This window comes from Hemiscyllium ocellatum, chromosome 1 (genome assembly GCF_020745735.1).
Source record: "Hemiscyllium ocellatum isolate sHemOce1 chromosome 1, sHemOce1.pat.X.cur, whole genome shotgun sequence".
In the NCBI taxonomy this organism is placed as follows: domain Eukaryota; kingdom Metazoa; phylum Chordata; class Chondrichthyes; order Orectolobiformes; family Hemiscylliidae; genus Hemiscyllium; species Hemiscyllium ocellatum.
In genome coordinates this window covers 52,343,561-52,364,670 of record NC_083401.1, presented here as the reverse complement: position 1 = coordinate 52,364,670, position 21,110 = coordinate 52,343,561, and the positions used below count along the sequence as shown (strand labels likewise).

The following is a 21,110-nucleotide window of genomic DNA, read 5'->3' as shown; positions in this document are numbered from 1 at the left end:
TTTTGTAAATTCATACTGACTGCATTAGATTCCACCATTGTTTCTAAATGCACTGCTATAAATTCCTTGATAATGGAATTCCTCGATGCTTTCCTATTACCTACATTATAAAGTAGATATGTTTTGCTGCTGTCCTGTGGTAAATTTGACCTTCTCTCAGGATTTGTCCCGGTTTTTCTGGTTTCTGCTTCCTAGCGTAATTTGAATAACTTTCTCTCATCCAATCATCTTTAGACTGTAATAAATTCAACCGATACTAATTCCGACAATTCCGGCTCTTATGAGTTATTATCCTAAAGCTCCATAGGCAATTCTCTACCATTCTGTTCATAGAATTATCTACAGTCTTCCCTGGATGCTATGCACTTCTGGAAAATCTTGCTCTTTGAATAATGTTATTTTGTTGTCCAATTAACATAATTAATATTAAGTATTTGAACCTCTTCAAAAGTATCTGTGCCTCCCTTATGTCATGGTGACTTATGTCATCTGCTGGAAGGCATTCTGTATCTACTTGTTCACCTTAAGATTTATTATGTAATTCTAAAAACTGTTTTCTCAACGATGTTCAATCTGGTATTTTGTCTATCTTTGACATTAAATCTTGATGGCAGAATTATTCCAAAAATCTGACAATTCTTATGAAATATTTATCCTTATCAATTAAAGCTGTTTTAAAATTATGTTTCAGTCACAGGATGTGGGCATCTTGGGTTAAGCTTGTATTTGGTTCCAATCACTCATTGGGCAACATGGTGGTTCAGCAGTTAGTACTGCTACCTCACAACATCAGGCACAAGTGTTCAATTCCACCCTTGGGCAAACATCTGTGTGGAGTTTGCACGTGTGTGTGTGGGTTTCCTCTGTGTCTCTAATTTTATTCGACAGTCCAAAAATGGTGGACTAGCCATAGAATATGAAGAGTTACAGGGATTGGGTGGTTGTGTGAATAGGTGAGTCTGTGTTTGGGTGGGATGCACTTTAGAAGGTCAGTGTAGACTCAATGGGTAGAATGGTCTGCTTCCACCTTGTAGGGATTCTATGATATTATTGAGGATGCTGGCGAGCTAGTATCTTGAACTGCAGTCCATGCAATGTATGAATGCTACTGGGGAGTGAGTTTCCGGCCTATCGCCAAACAACAATCAAGGAATGCTTGATAGTTCCAGGCCAGGATGTGTCTAGCTTGGAAGAAAACTTGCAGGCACTGGTATTCCCATGTAACTGCTGCCGTTGTAGCTCTAAGTACTAGAGGTCACTGGCTTGTAAATGCAGTTATAGAAGCCTCAGTAACTAATCACCATGCCCTTCTAGATAGTACACACTGCTGCTACTGAACATTGGTGGTGGAGTAAGTGAATGTTTATGGATGTCATTCCAATCAAACGGGTTTCCATATTCTGCCTGCATTCATCCAGGTAAATGAGAGTATTGCATCAAATTTCTGTCTTGGTTCATGTAGATGGTGTGCTAGTTCTAAGGCTACTCGCTGTAGAATTTCTAGCCTCTGTAGCCAAAATGATTATGTAACTGGTCCAGTTTTTTTTTGGTTCAGTAATAACCCACCCCCCCCCCAAGAATGTTAATTATTTTTGATAAATCTGTCACATCTAAAATATGTTTTGTCCTGTTAACCTTAAAGATTTAATGGCCTTAAAGCTGATCTTGCATTAAGTCAATGTGTTAATCCTCCTAAAATCTATTTAAACTTTTGAAACTCGATAATAGCAATGATCAAGTACATTGCAAATGTTTAAGCAGTACTAAAGCAATGATGCAATTTTTTTTACTAAATCGTCATTCTCTATGGCAATCCTGCAGTGTTTAACAGTATAAGCGATAAATTCAACTACATAGCAAAATTGTTTGGACTATATACAAAGGATTTTCTTGCATTTTTGTCTGGTCTCAATGGTTTTCTGCCCAGATCCTGCAGACAAGATGGATTCTTGCTTTTTTGAAGGCAAGATGGGCATATTTCTAAAATCTAAATTCTAATGCACACCATTTTAAAAATAAACTCATGGCTATAGCCTTAATAAATCTTCCTGCTGAAATTGCATCTTATATCATGAATGTCCTGGTCTTGGCACAATTGTAAAATGTCTTCTCTCTGCCATTCGACTCTGCTTAAAATATTTTAAATTCCCCTTTTATCACCTTAAATGTATTCTATAACATTTCCATTACTGGGCCTCTTTATAAATTAAGTTCTGGCCCTTGTTCTGTGCCTCTTGGAGCTTGCTTGTGATATTGGCAATGCTAGTTTTAATGAGTAAGTACCTCTTTCAACTTCTATACTTTGCAGCTTGAGGTTTTGTGTCATTATTTTGAAGTTGTATCCCCTTGCTTATAAGGATTTCTAACTTTAATCATATAGCTCCAATCTGCTCCCAGTGATTATTCCTCTGTTGGGAATCAATAATTTCAAAATCTGGCTCGTTTTTGTTCTCTTCTTAGCCAATTGTTATTCATGCACTTCCTACCATGTCTGAGACTCAAGTAAAATGAAACAAAGAACAGTGGATTCTGGAGATCTGAAACAAAATCAGAAGGTGCTGGAAAAGCTCAGCAGGTCTGGCAGTATCTGTGGAGAGAGATACAGAGTCAACGTTTCAGTTCCACTGACCCTTGATTAGGACTTCATAGTCTTTCTGAGTCGTCTTAAAGCAGCAATGTCCTTGATGGAAAATTTCCTCTCCTGGTTCAAATGGATTTTCTTTAACCATTGTCACCTTCAGGTATTTGTGCAACATCCTACCTCTGAATACTCTCTCATGGTGCGGAATCAACCATTAGCTTGAGGTTCAGATAAAGTGCTGCCACTAAATCTCCTTTCTACTTTTTAAAATCAGATGGCAACTTTGATAGCTTCTAAGAGGCATCTTCCTTTCTATGCTAAGGGCTATTTATTTTGCAGTGATAAAGGATAAATTGTTGTTGAGTAGTAATATGAAAAGGCACTTATCTTGGACAACAAGATGTAGTCTGTTACCCAATATCATACTGACTATAATTCGCCAGGCATGACAAATTTGTCTCCATTGGGATTTTGTGTTCAATTGCTCGTTCTCCCCACAAATATTGTGAGACATTACCAGATTGTTGAGGCTTGATACAGCTTCAACATTTACTTCTTTCTGGACCATTACCTCATGCAAATGGAGTAATACTCAGTTAAATGCTGTGATGATGTTGAAGGCACCCATTCTTCTTTGTCACATTTTTAGTATTGACATTAAAACTGTGCTGTAGTCTAGAGTTGAATGGTTCTGACAATTTTTTTTTCTGGTTATCCCTTGCATATTCTTCCCTTCCATGCTTAATGTACTTTTCTCATTTCTATTGATCCATTTTCTCTGCCTCACTGTACATTTTCTCTCTGTCAATTCAACTGTCAGCCTCACATACCATCCCCACCCACCCCACCGCTACCAATGGATCCAATCATTGCTTGTTGGCAGTGTCTGTGAATTCTTTTCCATTCTGGAATCTAAACCAATTTAGTTATAGAACAAATCCAAGAAAAGTTGCTGACAACTGTGGTTTTCCACTGCAAGAATTATCCCTATTCAGATGTATTTATTTTCAAAATTATTGTGATAGAACTCTTTATCCTTCCAATGGAAAAAGAACAAATAATTATAGGTTTATATTAACCTTAAAAAGGGCGATTGGGTGTGCTGTTTCCACAGGCAATTAACTTCAAATTTCTACCTGTCAATTTTTCTCATTAAAAGTATAACCAAAGAGGTTAGTTTTAATGCTCATTGTCATGTAGGATGACCTATTATTACTGGTAATTTGGTTTTAGTTCCTGGGGTTTGCAAGGGCAAATCTGAGCAAGAAGACCTTTTTTTTTAAAAAAGGGTGATCTTCTCAATTATAAAGTTTACAAATTAAACAACACCAGGTTATAGTCCAATAGATTTAATTGGAAACACAACAGCTTTCAGAGCGACGCTCCTTCATCAGGTGATAATCACCTGATGAAGGAGCCTCACTCCAAAAGCTAGTGTGCTTCCAATTAAACCTGTTGGACTATAACTATGGTATTGTGTGATTTTTAACTTTGTACACCCCAGTCCAACACCGGCATCTCCAAATCATTCTCTATTATAGCACTTCTCTGTAAATTGTGTCCCAGGATTTCTCTCCCTGACTGATACTAATGATTCCAACTGTTTTCTTGACAGATGGCAAATATTGTTGCTTCTGCCTGCTGTGTGGTGCTGGCTGTTTTGGTGATGTGTGCTGAAGGCCATGGTGGACAGGGTAAGTTGGTAAACAAAGTTTCCTTTAATTTCTCATTCCCAGAGGTTTTTTGATAATCATTTCTACTTGAAGGAGGAAGAAAATGTAATGCAAAATTACAAACAGATAGCAACTGCGTTTCCATTACCTAGTGGCTACTCTTTGAACTAGAACTAAACTATTCAGCTGATGTACATCCTGCTGCTGTCCTCACTGGTGTATTTCACTGATTAAAAAATTAATATTATGTTTGATACTTTTACTATTAATGTGTTTTAAAATTAAACTTATCAACAGATTAATAAAAAGTTGTTTCCATCTGCTTACTCAATAAATTACCCTGGTGTTTGTAAGACCTTTTATCTTAGCCTGCTGGACACTTTCCTCATTCCTGATGAAGAGCTTTTGCCTGAAACGTCGAATTTCCTGTTCCTTGGATGCTGCCTGACCTGCTGCGCTTTAACCAACAAAACATTTTCAGTTCTGTTTGTAACTAAATAAAAGACTACCTTTGGGGAAACACATCTTTCCTTAGATTTGTCATTATGCTTTTTTTTACCTTTTAATCACACTTTTCTAGTAAAAGCAAGTTGTCCATGATATAACTGGATAAGTTGTGAATTAATTCTCTGCTTCTGTACCTAAAACAGAAACATCTTGACATTGTTATTATTTTTTATGTTTTTACAAAAAGCTTTGACTCTTGGTTGCTGCTGGAGGAATCTGAATTTAGATTTTATTTTGAGAATTTGAAATGTTTGTCTATTTAACTCTAAACAACAGCACCTCAAGTCATGGTATCCAACCTGTAAGCTTTCCAGTAAAACTGTTGACACAGATTGAGAATGTTGCAATACTATGAAATTAAAATTCCATAATCTTATCCATGCACAGTTGTGTTAATAATTGTGTTGATGAAATATCAAAAAAGTTAAATCATTCTATGCCAGTTCCCTATCATTACTGAACATGCTATTAATCATTTTAAGTTCATCTTTGATACTTAGGAACATGGAAAAGTATTGGAACAAAATAGATGATTGGAAGAGAATAGATAATTTGAATCCATGGAATCAATATCTCAGCACACGATAAATATCATATTTCTTTGTTTTATAAACAGTTTATCTGATTCTCTATTGAATTTGCTGTGCCAATTTTGCTCACTTCAAACTTTGAGGAAATGCTTCTTGTGGAATCTTTAAAAATATTGAGTTGTAACTGTTTGAAAAATTTTTAGATACTTCATTTGGCAATTTTTTTTCACCAGAGCATTCATCCTTCAACTCAGGACCCTCTACTTGTAACTCTTATCAAATTTCAGCTGTCAATGCATTTGTATTTTGCAGAATCATTTTCGATACCAAAGTATAGTGTACCTAACTTGACAAATGAAGTTAAGTTTCTGTGGAAATATGTTCCATAAAATTTAGGAACAGAAGTAGTCCATTCAGCCCATTGGGTCTGTTTATCGTTCAGTGAAATCATGGCCACAATAATCCCTCAAATCACGTTCCTGCTTTTGCCCTATAACCCTTTAATGCCTTGTTGATTAATGTCTCTACAGCTCTTTCTGGTAAAGAATTCCACAGATTCATCACCCTACATGAGAAGAAATTCCTGTCTTAATTCTCTGTCTTAAATGAGTGATCCCTTATTCTAAGATTATGCACTCTGTTGCTAAGCTTTCCCATAAAGGGAAAACAATCTTTCCGCATCTACCCTGTCAAGGCACCTTTTATGTTTTATGTGTTTCAATAAGGTTACTCTCATTCTTCTAAAATTCAATGAGTACACACCCAACTTACTCAACCTTTCTTCATAAGACAGCCCCTCCTTACCCAAGATCAATGGAACAAACCTTTTCCGACTGCCAGTATACCTTTCCTTAGAAAAAGGGCCAAATTGTCCACGGTATTTCATGATTGGTCTAACCAGGACTTGGATAGATCTAGTAGGTATGCCAAATCTATGTACTCCATTTCCTTTAAAGACCAACATTTGATTTGTCTTCCAGATTAGCCACTGAACTTGGCTGCTTTTTTTTTTGTCATTTATGCACAAGAATCCCAAATCCCTCAGTCCTCTAGCTTTCTGCAGTCTTTCTCCACTTCGATAATGTTCAACGTCAGTATTCTTCATGCCAAAAACCTCACATTTTCCCACATTACAATCCATCTGCCAAGTGTTTTTTCCCCCATACGCTTAACCTGTCTCTGTAACCTTTGTTTATATTATTCTCAAACCTAGCTATAATATATTCACATTATTCATCAAAGTCATTAATACGTATTGTAAATATTTTTGGCCTTAAAGTGTGGTACTTTACTAATTATACTTGGCCAAACTGAAAACGCTCCCTTTATCTCAATTCTGTCTTGTACTCAATAGGTGATCCTCTCTCCTCCAACATAACCAGTCTTTATCTTATTAGCCTAACCTGTATCACCTTTTCAAAGGCTGGAATTAAACCTGGGTCCCCTGGTGCTGAGGCATCAGTGCTAACCACTGTGCCACCCCAAGGTATTGCAAAACAAAATTAGGACCAAGTCAAAGATACAACAGAAATAATGCACTTGTTGTTTGAATGACAATAACTGGATATTTAGTTCCTGAAGCAAAAAGTAAAAATCCTAGTTTTCCTGAAGGCTTAGTTGATGAATTGTGAAACTGACCCACAGAGGAATATAAAGATTTTCTCCCTCATGATTACCTTAGATGTGAATCTTTGCCTCTTAGTGAGACAAAGGAAGAGGAAAGTTAATCAGGTTATACATTGTCAATCGCATTCTGTTGATTCTTGCACATGGGGATTTGACATAAGAATAGAATAAGGATTGATACTGCTCACCTCTACGAGATTAGTTTATCTAAAATGCTCACCTTGGATATGAATCGTAACGTAACTGATCCAATAGAATTGATTCCTCATTCCCGAGATGGCAGACCGAAGTATGACGAGAGATTGGATTGGTTAAGAATACATTCACTGAAGTTTAGAAGAATGAGTGGACATCTCCTAGGAGTACACAGGATAAACACAAGAAGGATTTCAGACCGGACCAGACAAGGGGTCACAGGCTAAGAATATGGGGTAAGCCACTTAAGACTGAGGTGAAGAGATTTTTTTTCAAAGGGTGGAGTTCTCTGCTACTGAAAGCAGTTGAGACAAACACACTGAATTTATTCAAGAAGGAGTTAGATAAAGTTCTTGTGGATAAAAGGATCAAAAAGGATAGACAGAATGCAATAACAGAGTACTGAGTTGGATAATCAGCCTTGATTATATTGAATGGTTGAGTAGGCTCAAAGAGCTCTCATTTTCTATGTTTCTGTGTAACATGTTGGAGAAAGTCCTGTGTCTGTAAGTGCATATCTGATGAAGGGCTTTTGCCCGAAACGTCGATTTCGCTGCTCGTTGGATGCTGCCTGAACTGCTGTGCTCTTCCAGCACCACTGATCCAGAATCCAGCATATCAATCAGTACTTTATAATAATGAGGCAAACTGGTTGAGAAAAGAGTGCATCTTTTTTACAGCAATATGTTAACTGAAAAGCTATAGAAGCTAAAAATATAATGGTCAATTAAGATCGACAGACAGAATAGTTTTCATTTTTGTACCACTATGCTGCAATTGTTAGATGTCTTTGGAATTGTAACCCAAGCTACTGCGCTAGAGACATGAGTTCAAATCTCACCAGGACAGCAGGGGAAATTTAAATTCAGTAAAGCGATTAAGTAAGTATGAAGTGAAAAGCTAGTTACATTAATGGGTTTTTACAACAATCTGGTGGTTATTAATGTTCATTAATGCGCTTCTCCCCACCCAGAGTGCAGCCTGTGTCCTTGTTACCCTCCGTTCTTCTTCTAAGTGATGTTCAACATGAGATACTGATTTATCAGTTGAGGAAAGGGGGAGTGCATGAGAAAAGCAGGATGTTTCCTTATTTAAACATTTTACCTGTTATCTCATGGGATGTGTGCATAGCTGGTTAGGTGAACATTTAATACCTATTCTTAATTGTCCTTTAAAAGGTGGTGATGATGGTGAGTAACCTTCTTGAACATTGATCCTCGAATACTGTACAATTTTCACACTTGAGAGCCAAACTTCAGTGTATTTTGAGGTTCAGCCAGATCTGATGGATGGCTAAACCAGTGTCCACCTTTTTTTAAAATTCCGTGTCTTTTGGATTTAATGGACCAGAGATGAACCTAATACCCAGCAAAACGTCAAAGTGAGAGTGATGATTTTACTGGGAACTTGGTGTGATGTGAGAGTGACTCAAATGTAACCATCAAAATGCTAGTAAAAATGCTGTGGAAAATGCTAGATAATTAGGATTTTGTAGGTGTAGTAAAAAGTGTATTTGGAGATTATTTTTTCCCTTCAGGATAATACTGAAGGAAGTAGGGTTAAGGTGAAGGGAGGGAGGTGGATAATCTGTAATTTAGATTAGATTAGATTAGATTACTTACAGTATGGAAACAGGCCATTCGGCCCAACAAGTCCACACCAACCCGCCGAAGCACAACCCACCCATACACCTACATTTACCCCTTACCTAATACTACGGGCAATTTAGAATGGCCAATTCACCTGACCCGCACATCTTTGTGACTGTGGGAGGAAACCGGAGCACCCGGAGGAAACCCACGCAGACACGAGGAGCACGTGCAAACTCCACACAGTCTGTCACCTGAGTCGGGAATTGAACCCAGGTCTCAGGCGCTGTAATATAAGGAAATGATCTGTAATTGATCCAATGTGACTACCTATACCACATGGGATGACAAAGTCAAAGGGATTGCTGTAAGTACAGGTTGGGGTTCTGTGGTGTTTTACGTTTTAGGAGAACAGGAGAATGATGGAATACTCTGCACTTGCCCAGGTGAGTGCATCACTAAACACATCCTACACCACTGGCACATACATTGGGAGTGTGCAAAATGCACCGTAATAACTCACTGAGACACCCTCAGCAGAGTCTCCCAAATGTGTGACCTCCAATGCTTCGAACAAAAAGGACAGCAGACCATCATCTGTAAGTTCACACTTAAAACTTCCACTATCCTGACTTAGAACTGAATCGCTGTCCCTTGACTGTCACAGTTTTAAAATCTTGGAACAGCCTTCCTAACTGTACCTACATCAGTTGGATTGTAGCACTTCAAGAAAGTGGCTCTCCACCCTTTCACAGAGGAATTAAGGATGGGCAATAAATGTCAGTCCCTCATCTCGAGCGAATAATGAAAAGGTACGAAATAAGAACATCAGTCTGTTTCCCTAAAAACTGTTGCTTCACCTATTTTATATCTCAAGGTTTTGCTGTTTTTGTTTCAAATTTCCAGCATCAGTCTTTGAGTAAATTTCACTTCTGATATATCACTCAAATCACGTGAAGCTGGATTTGCACTCCTCTTCAATTTAGAGTTAAATATTCCAAAGCTGTCAACAACACAGCTTGGATTTGCCTCTCGGCTATGAAAATGGACTGATGAAATCTGATTCTGGGACGTCTTGAGAAGGGTTAAGTGATTCACAGAAGAAAGTGTGTGTCAAGTGGACTTAAAAGTTAAGGAGCTGCCAATGTTGACTGATGAGCTGCCTGAAGGGAATATGAACCAGATGTCTTTCTGTGTATCCTTGAGGAGCTTGTCCCTTAAAAACCAATTGCAAAGAGTTTTGTTTTGAATTTGTAATTAATAAATAAATTAAAATCTTTGCATTTTGGGGTTTCTCTTTTAGAATGCTTTGTGAAACATTTGCAGTTCTGCGAGATAGTCCCATTATTATCAAAATGCACTAAATTATGCAAATATTTGAAGAATTAATCGAATGATTTTTAGTATTATGTACAAAAAGACTGAATATAAAGGTAAAAAAGTAATGTTTAAGCTTTGCAAAACATCAGTTATGTTGCGATGGGTATTATGAGTAATTCTGTAACCTTACTATGGGAATGATATAAAGATCCCATTTACTAGACCGTTGCCAGAAGTAAGAAGATTATAGTTGTGAGAAAAGGTTCAAATGTTGCACTTGTTCCCAGCAACAAGAAAAGTTAATGGACATCTCATAGTATGCAATTTTGATGTTCTGAGGACATGAATAGGGAAAGATTTGCTGAGAAATCTGACTTGCAGCCAAAATGGGTATAAACTTGACAGAATAATGATTCTGTGTGCTGACCTGAAGCCCAGGCCAAATTTGGTATCAGTACCTCATGTAAATGCCATCTAAAAGCTGCACAGCATTGGTTGCACCAAGAGGAAACAATTCCAACACAGAGGCAGTTGGGAAGTCAATTTTGGGATTTGGGAGATAGCAGGAATTGAGGCACGAGTAAGATGATTCAGCACACCAAGATAATTGGAATGATAAGTCACTCACTCCAATATTTCAGATCCTACCTTTCACTTTAAATCAGTCCAGGGAAGCAGGCAGTGATACACTACTGGTATTATTGCTGACTGTCAATCCAGAAACCCAGGTGATGTTCAGGGAACCTGGGTTCAAATCCTGCCATAGCAGATGGTGGAATTTAAATTCAATAAAAATCTGGAATTAAGAGCTTGATGACAACGATCATGTCTGAGTATTGTTTGGAAAAAAAACAGCTGCTTCACTAATGTCCTTTAGGAAAGGCGTATATGTGACTCCAGACCCACAGCAATGTGGTTGACTCTTAACTGCCCTCTGAGCAATTAGGGATGGACAATTCTTGCTGGCTTAGCCAGGGACGCTCTCCTCCTGGGAATTAATTAAAAAAAAGTGGGAACTTTGAAAATTCAGTTGCACTGAGATACTGAGAAACTAAATACTGAAAATCTTAAATTATCAATAGAAGATGTTTAATATTTCAATGGGAAGGTCATTGATTTTGATGAATCAATCTGCCTTTTCCTCAGGCGTTCACTCATGGGGGATGTATCCTCGATCATACAAAGAACAGTATAGCACAGGAACAGGATTTTTGGTCCACCAAAATTGCACTGACGTGTGCTGCCTCTCTAAACTGAAAACCTGTTGCCTTTATGCTGCCCATATCCCTGCCAATTCATGTATTTGTCATGATGCCTCTTAAAGGCTATTGTATCAATCTCCACCTCGGGCAGCACACTCCAGGCTATTTCCATCCATTCTGCGTAAAGAAAAATCGCCTCTCACATCAACTCTTAAATTTTCCCCCATTTAGAACGTATAACTGTACAGCACAGGAATGGGTCCTTTGGCCCACAATGTTGTGCCAAATGTGATGCCAAATTAAACTAATCCCTTCAGCCTCCCCTTGGTTCATAACCCTCCATTCCTTATGTATTCATGTGCTTACCTAAACGTCCCTTAAATGCTCCTGTTGTACCTGCCTATACCACCACCCCAGGCAGCATGTTCCAGACTCCTACCACTCCCTGTGTAAAAAAAAAGCTGTCCCTTACGTCTCCTTTGAACTTTTCTCCTCTCACCTTGAATGCATGCCCCCTTGTATTAGACATTTCAACTCTGGGGAAAAAAGATTCTGACCACCAACCCTGTCTTTTCATCTTATAATTTTATTGGCTGCTGTCAAGTCTCCCCTCAGATTCCATCTCTCAAGAGGAAACAACCCAAGGTTTACTTAGTGCTAAAGCACATTACAGTCATAGTAGCAAACCAGTTGATTTCAATGTGTGTTGCTCACAAATCCAAAACCCAACTTCATGTTACGGCTGTAAAAGACTTTGGTTTGGCCACATTTGGAATACTGCATACAGTTCAGGTCGCCATATTACCAAAAGGATGTGGATGCTTTCGAGAGAGGGCAGAGGAGGTCCACCAGGATGTTGCCTGGTATGGAGGGTGCTAGCTGTGAGTAGACTTTGAGTAGACTAGGATTATTTTCATTAGAAAGACTGAGGTTGAGGGGGAACCTGATTGAGGCCTAGAAAATCATGAGAGGTGTAGACAGGGTGGATAGCCAGAAACTCTTTCCCAGAGTGGAGGACTCAATTACTAGGGGTCACGAGTTCAAAGTGAGAGGGGAAAAGTTTAAGGGAGATATGCAAAGAAAGTTCTTTACGCAGAGGGTGGTGGATGCCTGGAATGCGTTGCCAGAGGAGGTGGTAGGAGTGGGAAGGATAGCATCATTTAAAATGTATCAACAGATACATGAATAGGCAAGGAGCAAAGGGTTACAGATGATTAGAAAATAGGCAGCAGGTTTAGATAGAGGGTCTGGATTGGTGCAGGCTTGGTGGGCCTAAGCTGTAATGCTCTTTGTTCTTTTGTTCCAACAAATACCAGGCAGAGTCGTGACTCAGCACAAGGTGAGTTCAAGGTGGACTCTCCTAAAAGCAAGGTAAACATGTAACATTCAGTATATGCTGATTTTATTCTGATCATAATTATAGTGTTAAAATGGCTGAAATTTCATTTAATCCATTTATATTGTGCTTAATGAGCAGATAATGATGACATCCCGGGTGCAGATTGTTTATAATTACATTGGTAATGAATTGCAGGTAGCTTATTAGCCGAGGTGATCTGAAGGACAGTCCTCTATCTATTTAATTATGTAATAAATAAAGTGTGGAAATTATTGAAATGACCCAGCAGACATGAGATAGCAGGCAGTTTGCACTCTAAGAAATATTTCGAGGAGATTGACAGTGATTGATTGCCTGTGGCTGCAAATGCTGAAATAGTAACAATTTGTGCGACATTGACTAGTCTTAACAGAACTTGGAGCCAGTTACAAAATGATAATTATACTTGGCCTGAAATGTCTGACAAGAAGAGACAAATTGATTTACATATTGCAGTGCTTGTGCATTCAAGACCTTACCACCCTTTAGGAGGGAATAGTACCAGAAAGGATGTGGGGTGGTGGGTGGGCTGCCTTGATGGTTCAGTACTCAGCCAGACAAGCCAGTTTGGTTCCAGCTCTAATCACCTTCACCCTACGTTTTTCGTGATATTTTAAAGTAAGTTGATTTGGATTAAATTCAACACCCCGAAGGTGATTCCTGATTAGCTTTAGAAGGTAGGAATGTCAGGTGAGGACAGGGCCACCCTTGTTATTTTCTCACAGTTGGATCGCTGACTGTAACTTGTTGCTTGTGCTAGCTGTTTGGGAAAAAAAGTCCACTTGGGTAAAATTGCGTGAATGTTTTTAAAGTCTATTCTATTCTGGAATCCATCACACAAGCCAACCTTCCATCCATTGACTCCATTTATTCTTCTTCCTGCCTCAGAAAGCCAACATAATCAAAGATCCTTCCCACACCGGTTATAATCTCTTCCAACTCTTCCATCGGGCATGAGATACAAAAGCTTAAACACATGTACCAACAGATTCAAGAACAACTTCTTCCCTGCTGTTATTAGACTTCTGAATAGACTTCTCAAATTTCAAATTTAATGATCTCACTCTTTGGGCACATTCTCTACAGCCTGACCATTTTATTCCTCACTCTGTTCTTTTATCGTAATACACTTTGTAGGGTATGATCTGCCTGTACTGCGCACAAAACAAACATTTTCACTGCACCTAGGTACATGTGATAATAATAAATCAAATCAAATCAAATCAAAAGGGAATTTGAGATTCAATGACAAGACCAACACTTTTTGTCCATTGCTAGTTACCCGTGAACTGAATGGCTTGCTAGGCAATTTCAAAGGACAGTTAAAAGTCAACCATGGTGCTGTGGGCTCTAGACTCTGTAGGCAAAAGTGAGGACTGCAGATGCTGGAAATCAGAGTCTAGACTAGAGTGATGCTGGAAAAGCACAGCAGGTCAGGCAGCATCCGAGGAACAGGAAAATCAACGTTTTGGGCAAAAGCCCTTCATCAGGAATTCCTGATGAAGGGCTTTTGCCTGAAACATGGATTTTCCTGCTCCTCAGATGCTGCCTGACCTGCTGTGCTTTTCTAGCACCACTCTAATCTAGATTCTAGAGTCTGTAGGCCTGACCAGGTAACTTCCTACAAATGGATCCCCCCACCAGAGACATATTTCCCTCCCCACCCCATCCATTTTCCATAAAGACCGTTCCCTCCGTGACTCCTTTGTCACCAACCGACCCTCCCCTCCCGGCACCTTCCTCTGCCATTGCAAAACCTGAACCCACACTTCCCCCACACCTCCGTACAAGGCCCCAAAGGAACCTTCCACATCCATCAAAGTTTCAACTGTACTTCCACACATCATTTACTGTATCCGTTGCTCCTGACGCGGTCCCCTATACATTGGGAGACAGGACTCCTACTTGCAGAGCGCGTCAGAGAACATCTCCTGGACACCTGCACCAACCAACCCCACTGCCCTGTGGCGGAACACTTCAACTTCCCCCTCCCACTACACCAAGGACATGCAGGTCCTGGGTCTTCTCCATTGCCACACCCTAACAACCCATGCTTGGAGGAAGAATGCCTCATCTTATGCCTCGGGACCCTCCAACCCTATGGCATCAATGTGGATTCCACCAGTTTCCTCATTTCCCCTTCCCCCACTTTATCCCAGATCCAAGCTTCCAACTCAGTTTCACCCTCATTACCTGTCCTACCTGTCCATCTTCCTTCCCACCTATCCACTCCGCCCTCTCCTCTTACCCCCACTTCTATCTACCTATCGCACTCTCAGCTACCTCCACCCCCCCCCGCCCCACCCCCCTCCCATTTAGCTCACCACCCATTCGGCTCTCAGCCTCATTCCTGACGCAGGACTTTTGCCTGAAACATTGACTCTCCTGCTCCTCGGATGCTGCCCTACCTGTTGTGCCTTTCCAGCAACACACTCTCAACAGGTAACTTCCTTCTCTAGGGAGCATTAGTGAATGGATGGGTGTTTATGACAATTACGGTTACCATTACTGAGACTAACTTTCAATTCCAGATTTTATTAATGAAAAGTAAATTCCACCATTCTGCTGTTAGCCTGGGTCTCTAGATTATTTGTGACATTACCATTTAGATTAGATTAGATTAGATTACTTATAGTGTGGAAACAGGCCCTTCGGCCCAACAAGTCCACACCGACCCGCCGAAGCGCAACCCACCCATACCCCTATATTTACCCCTTACCTAACACTACGGGCAATTTAGCATGGCCAATTCACCTGACCCGCACATCTTTGGACTGTGGGAGGAAACCGGAGCACCCGGAGGAAACCCACGCAGATACGGGGAGAACGTGCAAACTCCACACAGTCAGTCGCCTGAGTTGGGAAATGAACCCGGGTCTCAGGCGCTGTGAGGCAGCAGTGCTAATCACTGTGCCACCATGCCGCCCATTGTGCGACCATTTTCCACAACAGTAGAAGTAGTGAAGGTCTTCTGGAGGAGAGTGTAAATTTGGAAAAGAAAATTCAACTGTTTGTTTTGGTTACTAAGCAAGAATGAAATAGCTTCATCTTTGAGATCACGGCCACTTGTATGTTTAACAATGAAGTGCCAAAATAAATGATTTTTTTAGACTAAAGCTTATTGTTCAATCTATTTCATAATGTTTGCAGTGCCCTATTTTATCCATGCCCTGGACTATATATTGTTTTCTTTTCAATTTCCTTTCAGTTTATTGGTATGTATTTTTAAAATCCATTTGGCCCTGCCCACCATTTCTGATTCATGCTACAGAGATGACAGACAACCTTTGGACCTACTGATTTGACTTAGTGGCTAATTGATAGCTGTGAAAATGTCTCACCATGTTCCAAAGCTATTTTACCTGCAGAAGGCCCACACTAGGTGTATGCTGCAGCAGCTTTTTTTAATTTAGTTGGTGTTGGGCAAGAACCCTCCTTTTTGTGAGTCAACTGTGTATATCCATGGCATCCCTGGCTTCCCAAACTCAGCTTCCCTTTCCCCCCCCACCCACCCCCGCTAAGAAAAAATGTTCATTGGAGGAGCATTGCTAAGATTCTGCCACTTGTCTGGCTACAGTGACACTTTCCATTGGCCGCTAACTATAGACTTCATCATGGCTATTCCTCTCACTTGGCACTGTTGGAAACATGGCTGCCAGCCATCCAATTGACCAAAAGTTCTCTGAGGTGGGACAATTTGGCCTTGAGGTGGGCAGTGAGATAGCCACATGTTGCATTTTGCAAGCTCCCTATCCCAATCCCATCTTCAAAGCTGCCAATGTAAAATCCAGTCCCTTGTGTACCAGCTCCAGACTCTTTCTTTCCCATTTCTTTTGATTTGGAAATAATTAGTATCAGCAAAGACAAGTAGAAATGACTGCTACTGCGACACTACAACTAGTATACTTTTGCATGCTGTATTGCAAACTCTCAATCCTGATGAAGGGCTTTTGCTTGAAACATAAATTCTCCTGCTCCTTGGATGCTGTCAGACCTGCTGTGTTTTTCCAGCACCACACTCTCAACTACTTTTGCATGCTAGTTGACTCTTTCCAAAGATTGAAAAATAAAGCATTTTTAACAATGTAAAACCTAACTGAAAGGCCCAGGTGTATGAATTTAGTTATGATTTGGTATATAAAATGTACAGTGAAGAATTTGCAGTCCATTTTACATCCGGTTCACGTTTTTCATTTTTTTGATCACTGCTCCTGTCTAATTTCATTCCCTCTCCCTCTCCTACACCCGTTGTGCAGTATACCATCAAGGCTAAGAGTATCTGGTGAGATAAAAGGCTAGAAATTCATGGCTTAAACAGACTAAAGACTTGAGAGATGAGGAAGGCTGATGGAGTTGAGGGGATCCACAGTTTTAGAAAATGTGGGAAAGAAGTGTTAAATTAGAGACATTACACTCTAATTTGATTTCAGTATGGACTTGGGAAGCAGGAAGATTAAAATGATGGTTTAATCATTCCCAGAGAACTTTTAAAGATTGGTTCACACCCTGTATAAAGTCAAAACCCTCTTGCAATGCCTTTCCATGGTTGGCTGACAATACTTCTCAGTTCATTTCAGGGAATTCAATTAAGTTGCATGTGCTTCTCATTGACACAGAATGCTTCAGCAAATCAAATTGGAAAATTATTAAAATGTCATGCTTTTGAATCAGTTTGCATTCATTATTTCAAATTATTATTAAGGACTGTGACTCTTCTTATTACACTCAGTTTAAAACAAACATGTCAGAAGATCACAGAAATCCACAATCTAACAGAAAATTGAGGGCAAATGTCAAATTGAAGTTTCAAATTTAGACATTCCATTAGTTTATTGTTTAAAATAGTGTCTTGTCAAAAAGTCCTAATTGGCTTTAATAGGATTGTTGAGAGTTTTTGCTTGTCCAAGTCAATTAGAAGTCCAAATTGCCATTTGGAAGTGATTGGAGTGACAGTGGTTTGACCTGTGCTTTTACAGATCATTACCAATCCCAATTATTGCGGAGAGATTTACAAAGGTCTAAGCATCAAAAGGGATATGCGTTGAAGGGACAGCTTTCACACTTTGTAGTAGGTAGTGCCATAGCACCATGAAGTTGTCAAGCATTTTGTTTCTTTAACTGATTTTTCTCCTTTGGAAACAGTGTAGGTTCTTGACATTTATGTTTAAAAGTGTAGTTACAACTTCATGTTTTACTCAAATGTTTTGAATTGTTACACTCACTAACAATTCAGTATTTGAAACATGAGTCATTGTACAAAAGCAATGTGGTCGTGACCTTGTAACCCATTCCACAAAATCATTCCCTTAAATTCCAATAGTCACATTTCATACCGCTTAAAACACACTTCGATTTGCCAAACCTGACCACAGTCCTGACTCTCCAATCAAGGTGATTCCATTTATCAACAATGAACTCATAATGTTTTGAATAAAGTGAACCCCAGTCAGCTAAATATAAATTGTCTGTATCTTTCATAAAGAAAGCTTCCTCAGATCCAAGATATAGGAGCAATGTGCGTAATACAGAATGATATCAAAGTTGAAAAAATATGAAAAGATAGATTAAAATAAAAACAGATTTAACCCAGGCATGAGTTTTAAAAGCTTCTAAATTTTAAAAGTAATGGGAGACAAGGGAAATTTGAACTTCTTGATGATGATGCTGAGAGTTTGGATTTTAACGGATGACTGTGCGTGTGTGAGCCAAGAAGAAGGGACATTTGTAGATGAAAATGTTCAGTCCCTGTTTAGGATGCTCATAATACTTTTTTTTCTGTTCATTTTTAATTGGTTGTACTTCAAGCAAAGGGCTTAGGTTTTCATTTTTATTGGAAGTTGACTTTCTTGAGTGAGATTCATTTAGTCCTGTACTTTAATGTTATATCAGACCACTTTCTCTGATCATTATAGAATATAGGGTAAGGGTAGATCTGTTTCTTAACTTATGTAATGCTTATAGATATAGATATTTGATGCTAAATAGAGTGGCAGCTTGAGTCATTGAAACATGAGCTGGATATTGGATCACTGCCTGATGTCTGATGGAAACAATAAGATGATGGTTGAGGTGGAGGTGATGGTCACCAATTGTTTATGAGGCATTTTTGGGTTGTAAAGATTTGTATTGTGTGTGAGGTCAAGTGTAATGGTGTGGATGGATCTTCTGCTTGGACTTTTTTTTATTACAATTTAACAATTCTTCTATCTATTATCAATTCTTCTCAAACATGCAAATTATCTATTCTGTGTATTCAGAAATATGCCTTAAATGGCCACGCAACATTTCAGACACCCTAACTTTTAACCTCATTTGCCAATTCACTTTAGTTGGCTGTAATTTATTGCCCTTGCAATTGTCCTTAACGTTAAAATGCTTGTCTTGAACCCACTCCTCTCTACTTCAAATTGAATGTGTACACTAAAAGTGTTATAAATAAGTATTAAGCTTCACAAAAAATATAATATTTCACAGAGCTTGGTAGCTGGTCAGACATTTGGGCAGAATATAAGAAACAGCAAAAAAAATGACTAAAAGATTAATTAAGAAAAAGCTGTTTATGAGGAAGCCCAGAAAAAAAATTAAAATGTAGTATGAGTCTTTATAGATATTTAGCAAAGAGTTAATAAAGTGAATATTGCTCCTGTTGAAAGTTAGTCTGGAAATTAATGATTGAAAATAAGGAGATGGCAGATGAACTGAACAGGTATTTTTCAACGTATTTCCCTATAAAAGTAGCATCCAAGAATTATCTGTAAATTAAGGAATAAGAGGAAGGAGCTAAAGAAAATTACAGTAACCAAGTGATAGTGAGCATATTGTTGGAGTCTTTCAAGTCCCTGAGTCCTGATGAACTTCATTTTTGGGTTTAAAAGATGTGACTAGTGAAATAGTGAGTTGATACATTATGTCTAATTTTACGAAATTTCTGAGATTTGTGGAATGTTCTATTAGACTGGAAGATATCAAATCTAACTGCTTTACTCAAAAAGGAGGAAACAGATTTGGATACTACAGACCAGTTAGGATAACATCTGTCACAGGGAAAACATTAGAACCTGTTATGAAAGATGTTATTGCAGGGAACTTGGGAGACTTCAAGGTCATCAAGCAGAGTCAACATGGTCTTGTGAAAGGGGAATCATGTATTATGAGTTTGTCGGGCTTCCTTGAGGAAGTTATGTGCAATGGATAAAGAGAGCTGGTGAATGTATGAACTTAAATTTCCAGAGGACATTTGATCAAGTGCCATATCAAGGTTAATGTGCAAAGTAAAGATTGGTATTCAATGGAGTAATATTTTGGCATGGATGAAAGAGTGGCTAGTTAACTTGAAACAGTACACAAAAAGGTGTCTTTTTCTGATTGACAAAATTTAATGTGTGTTGCGTGCCAGGGATCAGTGTTAGGAGTGCACCATTTTCAAATTATATAGAAAGGGAGGAGATGTGTGCTTGTTGAGTTTGTTGATAATGCAAAGTAAGTATGAAAATCAGTTATGAAGTTGGCATAAGGAGACTACGAAAGGATATAGATATACCATAATGCCGCATAATATCAGAAAATGTGCAATTTTCCATTTTCGCAGGAAGGACAAAGAAACAGGAAGATGCAAAAGATCTAGGTTTCACGGTGTGCGCTTAAGAGATTGCTGCCATTACCTTCTTGAAGTATTAAAAATCACAAAACCTATCTGGCCTAATGTAGTTGAGGAGAATCACTTCCTGATCTAACTCAAAGAAGCTCTTGGAGTTAACAAAATATGGTTTGTTACATGTTAGCAATTAGTTATAGGTAGCCATTCGGCCCATCAACACCACTGACTCATCCCACTCCACCCACCCTATCCGTTGCATTTCCCATGGCTAATCCACATAGCCTGCACATCCCCGGACTCTATGGGCAATGTAGCATGGCCAATCCACCTAACATGCACATCTTTGGATCGTGGGAGGAAACTGGAGCACCTGCAGGAAACTGGAGACACAAGGAGAATATACAAACTCCATACAGATAACTGTCTGAAGATAGAATCAAATCAGGGTCCCTGGTGCTGTGAGACAGCAGTGCTAACCACTGAGCCACTAAGCAACCCCTGATATGATAGAAACTTTGAGGTCAAGATGTTAGGCCTCCCTTCTTCAATATCCTAAGCTGTTCTGCCCACAACTCATATGACATTATCCTGGAGTGGTGCTCATGTGCTTCTTTAGTGTTAACCCTTTGAGATCCATAAAGAAGAATTAACCTTATTTCACCCACTCCAAATGATCTTATATCATTTCCCTGTCCCTATTATAACATTCAACAAATTCAACCCCAGGGTTGCCATTTCCACTGCTTTCTCCAGGGATCTTCCAATATATCTATGACTCTTTTTGTGGACATTTTGATATTGATCCAAAGTGTGACCTTTACCTAGCTTGTTCCTGTGGTCCATGTCCTCTTTGCAAATTGATTTAGTCATTCTCAGAACCTTTTTGTGTCTTATTTATGAAAAGTGTGAGAT

General features: G+C 39.1%; 1 protein-coding gene across 4 annotated transcripts in view; it reads left to right on the top strand.

Moving 5' to 3' along the window:
* The window catches only part of cntfr (ciliary neurotrophic factor receptor), a 368,813-nt gene that overhangs the window by 136,892 nt on the left and 210,811 nt on the right, over nt 1-21,110 (top strand). For all 4 annotated transcript variants that reach the window (XM_060829263.1, XM_060829235.1, XM_060829245.1 and 1 more), the window contains exon 3: nt 4,197-4,275. In XM_060829263.1, coding sequence (XP_060685246.1) covers nt 4,197-4,275 — 79 coding nt within the window. The remainder of the gene's footprint in view (nt 1-4,196; nt 4,276-21,110) is intronic.